We start from the raw sequence: 18,369 nt of genomic DNA on the forward strand, positions 1-18,369 counted from the left end.
AGGCACAAATATCATGCTATGGTGAAAATAAACAATTAAACAAACCACACTGTTTCATTTTGGCTCACTAGGATTTCTTGTCCGTAAAATCAACATTAATCCAGCTTTGTTCCCGACAGATGTACCTGTTCTGCAGAGTTGCTTGGTTGCGTCACTGTTGCCAGGTGTTACCTGTTCCCAGGTGATGCCTTCAACATCACTGGGATGCACCTGACTTATTACTGCTCTGTTATTTTTAGATGTAAATATGCCTTACAGTTAGAAAGAATCATAGGAAACCTTTTGGAGCTTTCTGGATGTGTGGAGACAACTCGGCTTCTATCGGTGCGGAAATCCAAAAGAGCTTTGGGAACCTTTGGACTTACAAACAAAACAGGAGCTGCACTGTGCCTGTAAAAGCAACATGTTCTGCTGTTCACAAACCAGAAATTCTTAGTAAAAGCTTTTAGGTTGTAAATGTAGGCATCAGCAAACTCCTTGAGGATTGTACAATGATTCTTCGAGGGATTAATAACTTTGAGTGATTCAATGGCACTTGGGCACGGCTCAAAGAAATCCTTTTCATGTGACCAGGAACTCACACCTGCTTCTCTGAACAATGAGGTTTGTAATAATTTTAAAAAATAAGCTAAATCTATTGTCTCATATTATTAGAGTGACATTGTTGGAGTGTTTTACAATCATTTAGACATACAGGTCTTCTTCAGATTAAGCGAACAGTTTGTGTTTGTGGTTTTAGCCGGGCGCTGAAATCGAGACATGAAAAAGCTGCATTCGGGGCTTTCGTTTCATGATAAGTTTCAGGTTCCTTTTACTTAAAACCTCATCCTGTAGAGAGTTCTTCAGTTTGGCTGGACTTTGTGTTTTTACCACTGACATATAAATAATGCAACAGTAGTCTTAAAGGGAAACTCCACTAAACACACATAGTTTGGTTGCATATTTCAGAAGTAGATGCATATGTAGAAAAAGCTTTGACGTCAAGCAACTGCACTTGAGTCAGACCGTGCTTTTGTGAAAAATTTGAGCATGAAAAAAAAAAAGTGTGAAAACGAAAAACAAAGAAAGCTTATACCAGTTATTTGCTCTCTGCTCTTCCCCTCCACACAGATGCATGCTACCCTATAGCAAAACCTATACAGACAGTAAAACATTTATACAAGCTTTGTGGCATCACCTCAGATGCCTCATGTTGATCTTTTCTAGTTATGACATCTAATTTATTCGGCTATCAGTGGTAAAGAATAAATCTGATAGAGAACCATCAAGAAGAAGAAGAAAAATATACATTTATGGCCGCACTGCATCAGTTGTGATCCCTTATAAATGTTTGTTGTATGACAAAGTTGGGTTGCATGTTTCTGCAACCTCTCTTTTCCTAAAAGTTCTTGACTGAACATAACTTTAACTATGCTGATAAAATAAAAAAACAAATAAAAAACATGACACTTTAAGACTTAAACTTTCATATAGAGAAAACATTTATGAAATTAAAGGCCTAGCAGTTCCTGAAAGAATGTACTGCATATTGCTCGTCGCCTTTTGTGCCAGTTTTGAATTAAGATAATATTGTGAAATAATACCAAACGTGTGTTAGGAATGACCCTCAGCTACTACCACACCAAATTTTAACCCAACATCTGATGTTAATATGGATACCAGTAAGTTTTTGTTTGTTGAGCAGGGAGCGACTGTCACCCAAAGTAGGGTTCATCTGACCAGGGGGACACAGACCTGCAAGTGTCTGCTCGCCTTCTCCATCATCCTCATCATAGTCCTTATAATCACAGCAGCCGTACTAGCCTGGTACTTCCTGGGTGAGCAGTTCTTTCTCTCTTCTCTTTTAGTTACATCAGAGTGCTGTCAAATTTCTAAAAAACAAGTTCTATAGAGTTCTGTGTTCATATTTATAATACAGAAACATCTCACCTGTTGGATCGCTGTGTCACGATTTAGATATTTGGATTATTTATTTATTTTTAACTAATTTAGCAAGTGTAGTTTCACACTGACATGGCAAATAGTTTAAAGATAAAACTAGCACATCTAAACTCTAACAGCTCATGTTATAACTCAAAGCCCTGCTTTAGAGTGTTTGTATTTCTAAATACTACTCTTTGAACCCACATATTCAAATGTAGTTGGACAAACAACTAATTAATATTTAACTTACAAATTAAATGGCCATTTTTTGGTACTTTACCAGTGGTACAAGTGTTGCTGAAGGCTACACAAGCCCATGAAAATTTCCATGTTTCTTGAATGATGTTGCTATGAATCATGATTATATACACACATTGTTTTCTTTCTGTCTGAAAGAAGGTTGATTTTTATCTTGGTCCAGAAGTAGTCTGACTTTTAAAAATGGTGTCTGCCAAAGTTTAGTCCGGCTTTTGTATTCTTAATGCTTAGAAATGGATTGCACCTTGCTGTGAATCATCAGTATTTGATGCTTTGTGATATTGTTGGAGAAAATATACATTTACCTCTCTGTGTTGTTTCAAAACTCCTCTGTTGTGTTCCAGACCATGTATCTGGCCTGACCTAATCCTTCCACCCTTCACTTTTCTGGGTTAAATTTGTTTTCACATCATAAGGTTGGCTCAGGGCTCCTTTGACTGCATGTGGCCACTTCTCAATGCAAACATTACATCTGGCATTAATAGTTCACACCTCACCGTGACACAGCCTTTGAGTCAATTTTCTGATTCTATCTCGAGCGCTGAATTTGAGTCTGTTCATTAAAATGTTAATTAATGGAAATAAAGAGTTAGTACTTTAAGGCTAAATTATCTGCCTTTTCTTAGATAAGTTTGTCAGTGTCCAAACAAATGTATAAGTTTCCTGCCGATGCCTGCTCTTCATTTGTAACAGAATACAGGGTTTGGATGTTAGAGCCTCGTGTCAAGCAGCAGTATGCAGCCTACATAACCATCACCAACAGGAACTTCTCTGCTGAGATGTCCTCCCACAGCAGCCCAGCGTTCAAGATGGAAGCCAAGAGAGTCCAGAACACGGTGAGCAGGAACCATCAGCTCCTTTAGATACTGATTCAAACTAAAATCGTAATATCAAGATGGCTGCACATTTTACAGTTTTGTCATTTTCAAAATAACATTGCAGCCCTCTTATATTTTATCAAAAAGTTGGAATGAGATTACATCTGTCAGAGCCAAATTAGATTTGGTGGCAGGAGGCCCAGCAGTAGGAGCACATATATATATTTATTTCTAAATAATTTGCCTAAAATCAGCTGCTGGAACATCAGGTAGGTATTCATTTTCAATATAACACAGAACTCCTGTATGGACTGTCGGTCAATTAGCTCAAAATTATACTAATTTATGTAATTCACAAATATCTCGAAACAAAATAATCTCTATAGAGTTACCTGGAATCATTTTAATAAGACCATAGATGAAGAATGGAACAATCTGAAGCTGAGAGTTAAGATCTGACACTGCGTTTTTGTTTCCTTTAGATAAAGAAGCTAATGAAAGCCTCGTCCCTTTCTCAATATTTTAACTACACCACTGTCTTTGCATTTGGGTAAGTAGACTTCCATTTTTCATGAGGTATTACAGAAAATTAATGCTAAAACCGCAGTGAAAGAACCTGCAGTCGTTATGGACTGCCAGTATGTCTCATGCTGGGATGGGATCCAGCCTCTCCTCATCCTGAACAGAACAAAGTGATCACAGAGAATGAGTGAGAGACTGTGTGGAAACTGTAAAGCAAATTTATCCACCTGCCCATGAATAAACTACACCAAGCTTGGGTTATTTTTAGAAAATGAGGGAAAGATGCAAAACCGGCAGTCTGCAGAGGCATCTTTGCTAATTGTATCATGAAGTGTGTGCAATGTTATGAGGCTTCTCATAATAATACCAGTGTCAATATGAAGACGCAGTCTTCAAATAACAAGATGATATTACGGGTTGGTTTCTAACCTTTGCACTTATTTACAAAATGTATGTTATGGTTACAAAACCAAAATACTTTTAGTCGCTTCAGAGGGCAGTTAAGCACCTAATTCAGGACTGATATTTCAATAAAAGGTTGAGATATCTTGAAGATCTGTGCTGATTTATGGCTTGACTTTGTTTCTGTAGGGAAGGTAGTGTGGTGGCTCATTTCTGGATAGTTCTGTCTGTGCCCAGCAGCCATGTTGGGAGAGTCAAAAAGGAGAAGGTCAGCAGACACCTGGAGGACAGCCTGGTGCGGTACGCAGTGTCAGAAGTGGAACAGACAGCGAGCGTTGATGGCTACCTGTTCTACCTCCCCTCATTGTCTGTCAGTGGTGAGATGCCGAGTCTGTGTGTGTGAGAGAGAGAGAGTTACAGAAATGACAACCACAGAAAAGATTTATGTTAAATATCATTTTGATTTTTGTTCTTCTTTTTTTGCTCTACAGAAACCGACCCCAAAGTTATAGAACTTTTGAAAGCTTCATTTGGTATCACTTTTTTTATTCATTTTCATCTTCATAATTTTTCTTTGGTACAGTTTTTGTTGAATTTCATTAAAATTTTATTGCCATGCATTGCATCAAACAAAACACTTGCTTGAACAAAAAAAAAAAGAATGAAAAACACTAACCCAAATCTAAAACAGGTTGTTTTGAATGTAAGGCTGTGTTATCCATGTGCTATTCTCTTCACAAGCACAAATTAATTCAGTTTAGTAAAATAGCACCAGTAATATTTAATTTATCATATTTAATAATTTACCTGCATATTTAGTGGGTTCTGCTTTGACAGATCAGCTGGGGAGCAATAAAAACCTAAATCACAAGATTCCGTTTCAGTCCCATAGAATAACTCAGCTTCAGATCTCATTTTTGTTCGTTTTTTTTCTGCTCAGATTGTTACCGTTATCAGAAGGTGGAGTCCAGCAGCCCCGTGGCTCTCCGTGGCCCCGACACGCACCGCTCCTCCTGCCTGTGGCACCTCCAGGCCGATCCCGGGTTCCAGCTGGAGCTCCACATGGAGTGGCTGCTGCCTGAGTGTCGAGACAGGCTGGTGGTGTACAACTCGCTCATCCCCTCCGACAGTCATCTCATCACATCGTGAGTTTCTTTAACTTGGCAGGCTGAGTTTTTTTAGCTGCAGTTTCATTGTGAATTTATGCCCAATTTGTCCCATTGTGTTACGATTAGACCTCAATGGGGGCCAAAGCATATGTTGCAAGAATCTAAAATCCTTTTTTTTTTTATCATAAGTTGACATTTTTGCAAGCTGTATGAAGTTCATTTAAGACCTAACCATTTTCCCATTGTTTTCTGTTTTCTGTAATAATCCAAATCTCATGCAAAGGAAAAAGGTGTCAATGAGTTTCATGCAGCTAAATTGAAACTTTATCTTGGTCCTGTCATCTTTCCCTCTGAAGTGTGTATGGCTGCAGCAGACACGAGCGTGTGGTGAGCGTCCTGTCATCAGCAGAGTGGATGACGGTGGTTTGGAAACAGGGTCTTTACAATTACAAGGACCCTTTTTCTTTATCTGCACAAGCCTGGCCTCAACAGGGTGAGATGGAAATTGTCACGCAGCAGAAAGCATAAAAAAGAGAACAACTCTCAGTTTTGTTTTATGTCAGTAATGTTGAAAAAGAAACTTTTCTGACAGTAAAATGAAGTTAATAATAAACATACCAGAGGAAATCAGGAAGTGTGGGAGAAGAGAAGCTGCAAAACATCCCAGTTAAAATGCAGCTTTGACCTTTAACTCTGGTAACCTGCTCGCAAGTTCAGCACTTACACACTCATTTTTGTTCTATTTGCATCAACATCTTCTAAACTTTACTCAACTATATTTGTAATACAGCTTTAAAACAAAGGAACAACTTTTTATTATTGAGAAAAAGCAAGATAAAAAAGTTATTTAAGATGAAACATTTATGATTAATATGTTATTAAAGTATTTATTAAGAGTTAAGTTTTAAAAGATTTAAAAAGTTGCATTTTTTTGTATATTTTTAAATGTCATATTAACTTAAAGTACACACATTTATTAAAACTCAACCTGATGGATGTTTACTTGTTTGCAGCAAAATTCATGATAATTTGTGGTGTGAAGAAATGACGTAAATGTCTTGCATATGGTGGCAATAAATTTAGAGCCACAAAAGTCAGCTACGAGGAAAAGTATCTGTATCTGTGGTTTTATAGCAACTAATCTAGACTTTACAAGATGTGACTGAAAAAAAAGACATTTCACTTTGACCTGGTGGCCTCTGAATTTACTATACATTTATTCTTTAGAGCTTTTATATCGTGCTTTTATTTCATTGCTGATATTTATGCCCCATGGGGGAATGAATTTGTATTGAGGGTTTAAATTCCTCTCTCTTTACCCGTCTGGGGCAGCTGTGGGTCAGTCAAAATGATGTGTGCCCCTCTGTGTATGAATGGGATTTAAAGCACGGATTAGTCTCTATAGAATGATTTATTCACAGTAGAGTTGTAATAAAGTGCCGTATGAATCTGGAGGGGTAAATGAGGGCAGATTATGATGTAAAGCACTTTGAATAGCCTGGTTAGCTAGAAAGGTGCTATAAAAATACAGACCATTTACCTGTTTTTTATTCCTCAGACTGTAATTCTACCATTCAACTGGAAGCAGGACCAGGGCTCCAGGGGAGCCTAAAGACACCTTTCTTTCCCAGCTACTATCCTCCAAACACCAACTGTACCTGGACTTTTACTGTCAGTGACATCTTCTACTGAATACGATTCAGCACATAAAATATCTGAATATTGTTTATTTCAGTCTTGTGTCATTTCAGATGCCCAGCTCAGGGATGGGTTTGGCCCTGGAGTTTGAGGGCTACGAGCTGAGCAGAGCCAGTTACAACCAGGCCTGTACCCAGGGTCAGTGGATCATCCAGAACCGAAGGTAAACCCGGTCTAAATTAGTCTGAGTGGTTTGAGGTACCTTATCTTCAAAGGCTCATATTAACAACAGCCATTCGAGTTACAGATGCCATTTCATGATCTATTTGTTCTTAGCACAGTTTTATTCAGTTCAAATCCTTTTTTAAAGGTGAACTCAATCAATATAAATGTCTTTCTTTTTTTAGACTCATACCTTACTTCAGGACAGTTTCTTTCTTTTTAACGCAGACAGACAGCCGTGTGTAAAGAGATTATTTTTATTTTTCCATGCAGCGTGCAGATTCTGCCTCACAAAAGGGCAGAGGTATTTTAGGCTGAGGTTTACTTCGTCTTTATTCCACTGCATTTCAGACACCACATTCAGTCGACAACAGAAAATGAAACACTAATTACATATATTGATAAACTAAGGAAATTTTTGGTACTATAATTAAGTCTGTTTACTTTTATAGCACATTTAATAGCAGCCAGTATTGACCAACATGCTCCAGCAAAATCACACGGAAAGAAAATGTAAAAAGTGGGAAACGATGCACAACAGCTTCATAATAAATGCAATCTTTATGTCTGATTAATAAACTTTAAGGATTATAAAAAATCCTTGTTCAAGTGAGTTCCAAAGATCCTATCCCTGGGCAGAGATAACTTGATTTCCATGTTTCTGTAAGGTTTGAGAAATAACAACTCAAATATCTTTTTTTTTTGAGTAATAAAATAGATTCTTTCACTTGCTTTAATGATAAGTAGGGAAAAATACTGCAGTTGACTAAAAATAAAAATCTCATAAAATGTATATTATTACTGAGCAGCAGGGGGCAGCATTGTCTCATCTGATGATTCTACTACCCTATCTGCCATTTTAATTTCAATGTATAGATATTTGTGTACTTTCAGAATGACAGCTTTTGTTTTTTAATCTTTCCTCCCCTAAAGAATATTTGTCATAATCGTGAGGAGCTTTAAAACTATTTATTGTGATATACAGTAAATGACAGGTCACAGGTCTTTTGTTTTCTCTACATGAAAACACACATTTCTGCTGAACTTCAGTGTCTTCTGCTCTTCACAGACTGTGTGGGACCAGGGGTCTGCAGCCCTACTGCGAGCGCCTCTTTCTGCTCTCAAACACAACCACTGTAACCATGACGTCCGATGTGTCCCTCACCGGGCCGGGCCTTCAGCTGCACTACAGCATCTTCAACCTGTCAGACCGTAAGTTGTGCACGCAGGGGAGAGAGTCAAGAAACCCAGTTTTCTCTAAAAAACAATGTTGCCTTGTGTTCACTGTTGTGCCCAGCTTGTCCAGGTCAGTTTCTGTGCACTGTGAGCGGCCTCTGTGTTCCTCTGTGTGACGGAATCAAGGACTGTCCCAACGGGCTGGACGAGAGGAACTGTGGCATGTAGTTTCTTTGCTTTTAATTGATGGAAATAGTATTCTTTGAGTTGTATTTCCAAATAAAAAGAGAAATTTATTCATGTAAAAATCAAAAGGAAGTAAAACAGCTGAACACACACACACACACACAACAAGGCTCTTTGTTCAGTTTTAATCACTTTGTACCCACACACTACTTGTGAGGCCACTTGTGATACTTCAGGATATCTGAAGGAGCAGGATTCATATTACAGATGCAGCTGAAGGGAAGACTGTTTGAGCAAACAAAAGCCAACGTGTGACTGATCAGTGAGTGTGCTGCAGAAACCCGAGCTGGATCAAAACCAAAGGGTGAAGCTGATCTGCTCTGATGGGCTAATTATCTCTAAAATTTATGAATCTGCTAGGCAAGGCAAAACAAGTTTACTTGTGAAGCACCATTTGTACACAGTGCAATTCAAAGTGCTTTACAGGGAAATACATTACAAGAAGAAATTATATTTAAAGATGTGAAATTTTATAGAATTATATTAAAATCTAGGCACTACATAAAAAACAAAACAATAAAATACATTTTTAGCAAGGAAATAACAAAGAACTAATAAAAATGAACTCATATTCAAAGGAAAGCTGCAGAAAACAATATTGTTTTCAGTTCTGACTTATAGGAGGTTTCCCACAGGTCAGGCTTTCAGGAACTTGGTTTCAGAGTTCAGTAGCAAAGTAATTAAATGCTTCCTCTCCTTGTTTAGTTCTGGTCCTGGGGACACTGTGTGAACTTGTCCCTGATGACCTGAAGGACTTACTGTAGAACTGATAAGTAACTCTGACCATTCAGTGCCTTAAAGACCAATAACTAGAGTTTAAAGTCTGGGCTGCTGTGACATTCAGTTCAGATTTTCTGGTTTTGGTCAGGACTCTAGCAGTAGCATTTTGACTGAGCTACAGCTGCCTCACTCAGTTTTATCAACACCTATAAAGACACCATTACAATAATTACATACACCACTTTTTATGGCCCATTAAGAATGAAATCCCTTAATTCCTGCAATGTTCTTAAGATAAAAAAGCTGTTTGGAAAGCTACCATGCTCTTATCAACTAAATTTCAGTTAATTAACCATACTAAGTAGGCTAAAATGTATAAATATGTTACTTTCATAACACTCCTGTGATATAAAAGTATGTGCATAATATTATTTTATTGTCCTATGTCTTAATGGTTTAATGGTTTGTGTCTTTGAATGCAACCTAATAATTAGAAGCACTTGCAGACTAACACCTTCTCCTGCATGTCTCAGTGTGCGTGGCACAGTACACGTGCCCGGAGGACAGTCAGTGCATGGACTACTACAAAGTGTGTGACCAACACCCAGACTGCCCCGAGGCCACAGATGAGATGAACTGCACTGATGGTAACACACTCACCTCCACAACTTTACACATTAACACTTAAAAGAGGGTCATGGCCTCCAGCAAATCCCTCACCAGTGATAATCTTTGGACTTTTCAGGGGAGTATTCCAGAGCAAACACTCTGCTTGTACTCAGATATGACATGATTAGTAAGAAAATCAGGATGAGTTTAATTGTCCCTAGCAAGTTCATTTAACATCTTTACAGCAAAGCTTTAAATACACAGTGTGTGGGTCTGGATGTGTGTGTGTGTTCAGGTGTGGAGTGTACGGATATGACCTACGTGTGCGCTGATGGAACATGTCTAAAGAAGCCAAATCCTGAGTGTGACTCCGTCACCGACTGCCCAGACGCCTCAGATGAGAAGCAGTGTGGTGAGATCTCACACACATCCATCTGTATTTTCACTGATTCAGTTCCTATAATGACAATTCTTAAGGTTTCTGTCAAGACAGAATCCTGCTGTTCACACGGTCCTTTTGGTACCTGCTGAGCATACGACTAACAGCGATGCTGATGGGTCAACTAGGCAATGAACACGATTGTTTGCCAAGAGAAATCTATAGCATTATGAGAAGAATGTATTTCAGTGCATTGTGGTGATCTTTTTTTTAGTTTTTAATTCTTACTCTGTTTCGCTGGAGTTAAAAATCAAAACTGTGATCTTTTTCTGACTGTGTTTGAAATGTGAATAGAATGTAACCAAAAAAAGAATATATATATTTCAGGTTCTCAAACTGGATATTGATTTTTCAAGTAAACATTTCTGAATGGCATTTCCTCCATCATTACACAGGGAAAACTGTCTTTTAGAAGGAAGAAAATGCACTGATAACACTTGTGACAACTAATTTTTCCCCCTTCATTTAGAACCTTAAAAATGGTTTTATTTATACTTTGAATTACAATTTTTAGATTTCCTGAACAATTTTATTAAGATTTGTTTGTACATAATGTCAACGTGCCTTTACAGTTGGATGAAAACGTGATGAAATGGGTGATTTTCAACTTGTAAAAGTCTGATTAAATAGCTGTACATTTAAACACTCGGTTGCAGATGTAACAAAGTGTGTGTGTGTGTTCAGAGTGCGGCCTGAGGCAGTTCTCCAGTCGCATCGTTGGGGGAACCGACGCCTCGGAGGGAGAATGGCCGTGGCAGGCCAGTCTACAGGTGCGGGGCAACCACATCTGTGGAGGTGCCCTGATCTCCAGCCAGTGGGTGGTGTCTGCAGCTCACTGCTTTTATGATGATCAGTAAGTGCACCAATCAGGAAAGGAGGAAGTTTGACCGAGACTCTTTGTTGTTCAGATGTTCAAATACCATTGAAGTTTGTTGCTCAATGTCTGAGTCTCTCTTTTAAAACATAAATTAGGATTATCTTTGTGTTTCTTCTTAATCTTCGTCAATCCTGCTGAAGGGTTGGGCTTTAGCTGTGACAACTGTCTGACTCAGAGTCAGTCTGTATTTATGTTCTTATCTGCAGCTGTCTTTCAAACACAGCGCTAACTGAATGGACCGTGGCCAAAAAATAGAGCTGCAACATTCTGCAGAGGATTAACAGTCCTACCTAATTTCCTTGCTTGGTGATTAAAGGTTTTTGGCGCGTTCACTGACTCTCTGCATTTCAAAGGATGAAGAGGATTAAAAAGGGAAAAAATAAACAGTTACTTAAACATTTGTTATGTTGATAGGAAAAATATGTGCTTACAGCCTCTGTGAAGCACCTGTTTTCCTTGTCCGCCCGCTGCAGACTTTATTCCCCCTCAGTTTGGACAGTTTATCTTGGTAAACTGCTGCTCAACCGGAACAGCCCAACAGAGGAGGTGGCACGAGTCCAACACATCCATCTTCACCAGTACTACGACGATGAGTCTCACGACTACGACCTGGCCCTGTTGAAGCTGGACCGCCCAGCGTACACGCTGCTGACGGGACACTCTCGGCCCGCCTGTCTGCCGCCGCCCACCCACCAGCTGGAGCCGGGCCTGCTCTGCTGGGTCACCGGTTGGGGAGCCCTGCGAGAAGGAGGTGAGCTGCAGGGGCTTGAAAGATCTTGGGAAGAAAAGGATGCAGTGTTTGGCATTGAAGTGGTGGCTTCTATAACAAATGGGTTTTGGTTTTGAAAGGTTATAGCTTTGGTCAGTAATTATAATTAAGCCATTCCAGCTTCCTGTTTTCACAGGCTATATGTTTTATAAAAACACTCATTGAAAGTTTCACAAATTTATGATTGATTGCCATCCTTCCATCCATTTTCTTTACCTGCTTCTCCATTCTGGGTCGCAGGAAGCTGGTGCCTATCTCCAGCAGTCTATGATCGAATGTTTTAAATTAATTTTGTTTGAGTGATTTTTGTGGTCCGCTACACAGTAAACAGAGAAAAATGAAGAGTAGGAATGGGTTGTGACTCAGGTTTATAAATCTGTAGATTTGTGCCCTTATTCTCACATCTCTCAGGTGTGCCATTTTCCATTTACCTAGGAGTTTGAAACTTGGGAAGGTGTTCCAGTTTTAGGCCAGAAAACCATAATTGTTGAGCTCAGGATTCAAGATTATTGTTATTAGTAAAAACTAGCTGATAACCATGTATTTTTAAGGATTTTATGAATTTAATTTCTGCAATAACATGCACCCTGATAAATATTGTATGTGTGCAGCTAATTTAATGAGAAATAAATCATTAAAGAGTAAAAATAAAGTTTATTAATGCAGTTACTTCCATTTTTCATGTGTCAGGCAGCAATAATGGATTTTTAAATTGGACTAATTTGACTTTTCAAGTAAAAACTTGACTTTAGGGGGTATCCCAGTAATTTTCTTACTGATTGTAATTTGGATGTTACTCATTATTGTGATCAATGAAACACACTGCTGTAATATTTTTTAGCTCTACATCTTGTTATTGTTACTGATGTTGTTGTAATTTTTAAGTGTACAGGGCAGTGGAGCTAAAAGTTTTAATCAAGTAGGAACAAACAAATTAAGTACATCAACATTTGATCAGGGAAGCTGCCAGTTTAAACTTTATGACCTTTTCACAAGCAGAGCATCAACAGCACCAGAAAAATAATTCCAAAAGTCTGACTTCATCTTAGAAACCCAGTTTGTTTCTTCTCTCTTTGTACAAGAAAATAATGAAAGAATATTGATGTGTCAACGGTTGCTGCTTGACATTAACCCTCTGACCTCCTCCAGGCAGTGCCAGTAACGTGCTTCAGAAGGTGGATGTTCGCCTGGTCAGTGAGGAGGACTGCGTTCGCTCCTATGGCTACCTGGTCACTCCCAGGATGCTTTGTGCCGGTTATCGCATCGGAGAGAAAGACGCCTGTCAGGTACAAAAAGACATTAACAAACAGCAGAACAAAGTGTTCATTTCATAATTTTATTCAGATTTTCTTTCTGTTATTTTGTAATCAAGAAAGGATTATATACTGTATGTCAGAACACAGGTTGTTAATTAATAAACTCTACAGTATATTTTTGACTTTGGTTTGAAAGCCTGCAGCATCATTTTAACTCAGTTTTCCCCTCAAAAATTGAACTTACTTTTATTAAGAGGACAGAAACAAAACTTTTTTGAAAAAGGCCTACCAGTCAGCCATAACATTATGACCTAGGACAAATTAATGTAGTGAAACGGCTGATATTGTGTTCTGGAAGGGAAACCTTTAACCTTTCTTTCCCATAAATGCCACTTTGACATTTACACAAACATTTTATAGACCAGTTTCCTTCTTCCCCCACCACCATACACACCTCCACAACATGTCAAGGTCCTTCCGCTTGTCCGGAAGAACCTATTCAGGTCATAATGTTATGGCTGGCTGGTTTAATCCCATCCTTTTTTTTTCTTGTTGATGATTATAGTTATGTTGTCTTGTAAAGATGCCGAAGTCTAACCGCTGATTCCTGAGTGTAACTTGTCTCTTTCAGGGAGATTCTGGTGGTCCGCTGGTTTGCCAGGAGCCGTCAGGACGCTGGTTTCTGGCCGGAGTGGTGAGCTGGGGCAAAGGCTGCGGCCGACCAGACTACTACGGCGTCTACACTCGCATCACCAGACTCACTGACTGGATCAAGCAGGTCATCAGCAACCCCTGAGCCACTGAGGCTCATTCACAATAGGACATAAAGTTCTGATTGTTTTTACCAAACAACCCAATGGTAACATGCAAAAAAACAAAAAAACTTAGGTTCAAATAATTAAAGTTCATGTTAATATTTATGCTGCATCCTTCAAAACTGATATGAAGTCTTTGCAAACTGTGTCCAGTGTTGTTGTTTAATAATTGGACAAATTGACAGTTTCTTTCCAAATAAAATAACAATTTTCACTATGTTTGCTTGTCTGGCTGAGAGTAAATATTAAATTTGATGGGACCTGCACAAAACTAAAAGATGAACGGAAGTATCATTAGGTCCAACAGAATAAACATTGGGGATTTCACAAACGAGTCAAGCAGTTGGTATGCCATTTTTGTGAGACTTTACAATGAATTAATCCACTTAAAACCTAGAAAGTGGTTTTCTTTTATGCAAGAAGTTTTCCTAAATTTACAGGGAAACACTTAAAATTCTATTAAATGTATCCGTCAATTACCAACTACGAGATTTGTGGGCAAATAAAACACAGTGAAAGCTTTTATTTATTTTTTTCTTCTGTGCTATAAGAAATCTTTGCACACCTACTTGCAACAAACTGACAAAGAAATGCAGAATATTTGGCGAAGCTGGAGAGAGTAAAGGAGCTGGAGGAAGATTTCATCATCTGTTACTCTTGAAAGCAATCCCTCCTGAATACAAACAGTCTGAAGTATGATGAAAGCAAACAGCTTGGGGCATGGATGCTGAAATCATCCATATCCAAGATGTCAACTAAAAAAAAAAAGCATCATTTACACAATTTATGGGCCACTGGAAATTTATGCAACTGCAGCCATGATAATAATTTATTTATGTTTTCTGTCATCTGATTTTCTAAGATACAGTGCAGGTGTGAGGTGTAAGACGTGCGTGAAAGCGTCCCTCACTTCGGCTGGTTGTTCATGAATTATTATTATTTTTTCTTTCATTCCAACCTGGAATGAAAAAGCTTTTGTTTGCAGAAGATATATTTGCTTCTAGGCAGAGTGTACTCATCCATCTCCCTCTTCTTTCGTTGTGGAAATGAGTCGGTATCCTCGGGGGATGTTTCAGTGTTCTGAAGTTCCCATTTTCAGTGCAGTTGATCTTTTATTAGGCCGTAAACCATGGTAGCAGTTCTGCTCTATGAAGCATAACTACAGGTCTAAAACTGGACTCTGGCGCCCACAGAGACAATCCATCTCTGCAGTTGGCCTAAACAGTTATGTTCAGTACTTTTCAAATTTCCTTTTAAATATAGTTTGAAGGGTCAGATGTGTTTCTTTAACAAATCAAGGCTCAAAAGTATGTGTTTAAAAGTGACAAGCATGTGACTACAAATCTATTATCATAGAAAATGGGACTTAAACCCACAGTCCACAGACTGAAGGGCTTTTAATTCAGGTGCAAAAGTAAGAAATTCAAAATGCTGCATCGTCCCATGTCAACTTCTGCAACTGAAACTCCCAACAGGAAGGTAAACAAAAACAAAAAAACAAAACAAACCAGTTGTTTTTATCTTTAATTGGATTTTCAACATCTACCAGAAACTAGACCATCTGAGGAGTGAGAGGTCGATAAACCGTCACAAAACTCCCAGCTTTGCAGAAAGCATTCCTCATTATAAGATTCTGATACAAAGCTCTTATTTTTTTATTCTCAAAAAGATGTGGCTTCGGCTTAAAAATGTGTTTCGGGATTATTTGTTCTCGTCTTTAATCAGCCGCACCAGACTCAGCCTCTGGATGTTTTCAGGTCATTGATCGACAACTGTGCAAAGAAGGAGGGGTGTCAGACATAAAAAGCAAACAGACAGCGGGATAAAAGTGGAGCAGCAGCTCTCTCAATATGCTCCAGGACCGTAATATACTGCTGGACTTAATGTCATTTGGTTGCAGTTCAAATATGCAGTAAAAAGCTACAAAGTGTTTTATTACAAACAACAACATTTTACATGGTCCACACTCATATAACACATTTCTAACCTCATCTAACTGCAACCAAGTGTTTTACAATCTCTGTTGTATCTGTGCACTCTATATTTGCGATGCTTTTAACCCTCACTTACTGGATGTTGAGAGGAATGGAGAACTGCATGTTCAGTGACAATTCCTATCGTTTTCAAACCATAATATTTTCGAGCTTTAGTCTTGTGTGTGGCTGAGTGATTGTGTGGTAATAACCTTATTTCCATCTAGTGGTTTGCTTGCTGCCCTAAAGGCTGCAGTATTAAAACATGTCCACTTGACTCTCTCTGTGGAAACAGTGGCTTTGTTCTGACTGGGGACGCACAAATCAAATTTTTAGACTCAGAGAAAACCTGAGCATGTCACTGACTGCAGACAAAGAACAAATGCACTCAGGCAATCATCTTAACTAGGATATAAAAAGCAACAAACACATCCAGGAGCATGAAGGGAAGTGACTTTCTTGCAGAGAAGAAAACACAATTATAATAAAAGGGTGTATATTTTTCTCTCAGCGTGAAGGTTTTGTTATATATCAGTTGCATGTTGAATATTTATCCAGCTGCATTAAATTCAGCTATCAGACGTTATTCAAACGCTGCTACTTTTTAAAAATAAAACTTGCATACCTGGAAGGAATGCATATCGCCTGCTGTCTTGCATGCATACATTTTTAACAAAGCCCTTGCACAGTTTGTGTTCAAAGTATGTGCTGTGGATGACTCTCAGCTATGACCACACCAAATCTTAGCTCAAAATTTGTTTTGTTTTCTAATACAGAAAAGTTTGGGTGGCCATCTTGAATCGGACTGACTCCAAAAGTTGATCAGCTGTAGCTGTACATCAATTCTTTACTTTCTGTGAGTTTCATTAGAATCCATCCAGTTGGTTATGAGATATTTTGCTAACAGACACACAGGCAAACAAACACACAGGCGCTTACATGATCACCCATCTTTTATCACAGCTGGCGATAACCATGCCCCTCTACTGGAGATGGTAAAGGAGGTACACAGAGAGCTCCTTTAAGTGTTAATACAAGGCCTTTATTTAAAAAAAAACAACTGATATTAAAGTTCAAGCAAAAAGCACAAATATCTACGGTGATTCAAAAGAGTGTATTACACCGTCCTCCAGTTCATATCATGGATTTATGTTGTTGGAGCAGAGCTTCTGAAAAGTGCACTTTTACAACCATCTTTAATGACCTGCTGTGATGTGGTGTTTTTCTGTCTTTTTGGTTTTACTGTCTTGAAGTTTGCAGTGATAAATCTCTGTTTCATTTTACATTTGATCCCCAACAAAATACTCTCAGTCTGACTTTTTTTTTTTTTTTTTAATATTCTGTTTATTCAAGCCCAAAAAGGCAGGTTGTGGTTTTATGAGAGCTTTCCTGCTTCTGTGATTCTGTTCATGATAATGTTTACCTTTTCTTAAGAGTCCTGAAGCCGTGAGGAGGTTCAACCTTTTTGCAGCGTGTCATGTATCGCTGCACGTTTTAATGCTCTCTGAAAATTAAATGCTCTCTAGAGCCAAACTGGATAAACAGCTACCTGCCTATCTGTCTGGATGACAAACCTTAATGGATCCTTCAAATCCTGACAGGAGAAAAACACCTGGTGGCACTTTGTCATGAATACTCACAGTCTGCTAACAAAAGATTCAGTGGAAAGCATTATTCAAAGTCAATCCTGTGGAAAGCAGCCGCAAAAAACACACACAAAAAAACCCAAAAATCAACCTGACGCTAAAATCTGACAGTAGAGGACTTTCTTAAATTTTATTTTAGATAAAAAGAACAGTTTGAATCAATGATTAAGTTCAACTTTGTCATTTTTCACAGCTGGAGCTTTCATGTCATCACCGGGTTCAGTAAGTTTACTGTAAGACTGTTGCACAATGAAACTGCTTTTGACTTAACGCAACGCAGAAAGCAAGAGCCAAGTCAAATTTTTTTTTTTTCTTTTGCACTTTTTTCTGCAACTTTCTTATTTCTCTTTTTGTATTCTTCCCTCCATTGCTCCCCTGGGCTCCTCTCCCTGCAGTGATGAGTTCAACAGCTGAGGGCTGTGCGTGTTTTCGCAGCGGTTTAGGTTTATCTTGAGAGCAGTGGTTAGAACCGAGGAGAAGGAGGACGTGGGAGGAGGGTGTTCAGCGTCTGCAGAGGTTCAGGAGGAAATATGAGGAGAGAAGAGACAAAAAGAATTTGAAACGAGAGAAACACAAGGAAAAGGGCATGCAGAACTTTTGAAGAACTTATTTTCTACATTATGCATCCTCAATATTCTAAAGCAAACTGCTGCATCCTGTACTTCTACCCTCCAGATTTCTGCTACTAAATAGATGTTTATGTATTATTTTTTTAAACAACTGACTTCCTATCCATTTATAAAATCCGCTAAAACATCTAAAACCATATTGCAGCTTAAATAAACTCTACATGTAAAATAGCTAACACCTTCAGTGATCTCTATTTTCTTGAGTTTCTCTGAAGCGAGGAGAGTTCAAAGACAAGGGAAACATTTCTCAGCTTAAGTTTTTTTTTCTATAAAGAGATGCAGAAAACCTAAGTAAACACTGGGTTTCATTTCCTGAGATGTA

The 18,369-nt window shown here is 38.5% G+C and overlaps 1 protein-coding gene across 1 annotated transcript; it reads left to right on the forward strand.

Annotated features, from left to right (window-relative positions):
* Positions 1-293: 293 nt before the first annotated feature.
* LOC108236269 (transmembrane serine protease 6) lies at positions 294-14,013 on the forward strand. Its single transcript, XM_017416856.3, has 18 exons — positions 294-603; positions 1,685-1,817; positions 2,875-3,017; positions 3,482-3,549; positions 4,113-4,300; positions 4,415-4,456; positions 4,864-5,068; positions 5,389-5,525; positions 6,591-6,703; positions 6,784-6,893; positions 7,962-8,104; positions 8,190-8,288; positions 9,568-9,681; positions 9,939-10,055; positions 10,767-10,935; positions 11,433-11,710; positions 12,878-13,014; positions 13,616-14,013. The coding sequence occupies exons 1-18, from the start codon at positions 529-531 to the stop codon at positions 13,778-13,780; spliced, it is 2,436 nt and encodes an 811-aa protein (XP_017272345.1). The 5' UTR covers positions 294-528; the 3' UTR covers positions 13,781-14,013.
* Positions 14,014-18,369: the final 4,356 nt, after the last annotated feature.

This window comes from Kryptolebias marmoratus, linkage group LG3 (assembly GCF_001649575.2).
Source record: "Kryptolebias marmoratus isolate JLee-2015 linkage group LG3, ASM164957v2, whole genome shotgun sequence".
NCBI classification, from domain to species: domain Eukaryota; kingdom Metazoa; phylum Chordata; class Actinopteri; order Cyprinodontiformes; family Rivulidae; genus Kryptolebias; species Kryptolebias marmoratus.

Coding starts and splice junctions, on each gene's coding strand:
- LOC108236269 (XM_017416856.3), top strand. CDS start 529: ATGGCACTTGGGCACGGCTCAAAGAAATCCTTTTCATGTGACCAGGAA. Junction 8,289..9,567: donor GCTGGACGAGAGGAACTGTG/GCATGTAGTTTC, acceptor TGCATGTCTCAG/TGTGCGTGGCACAGTACACG. Junction 13,015..13,615: donor GAGAGAAAGACGCCTGTCAG/GTACAAAAAGAC, acceptor TGTCTCTTTCAG/GGAGATTCTGGTGGTCCGCT.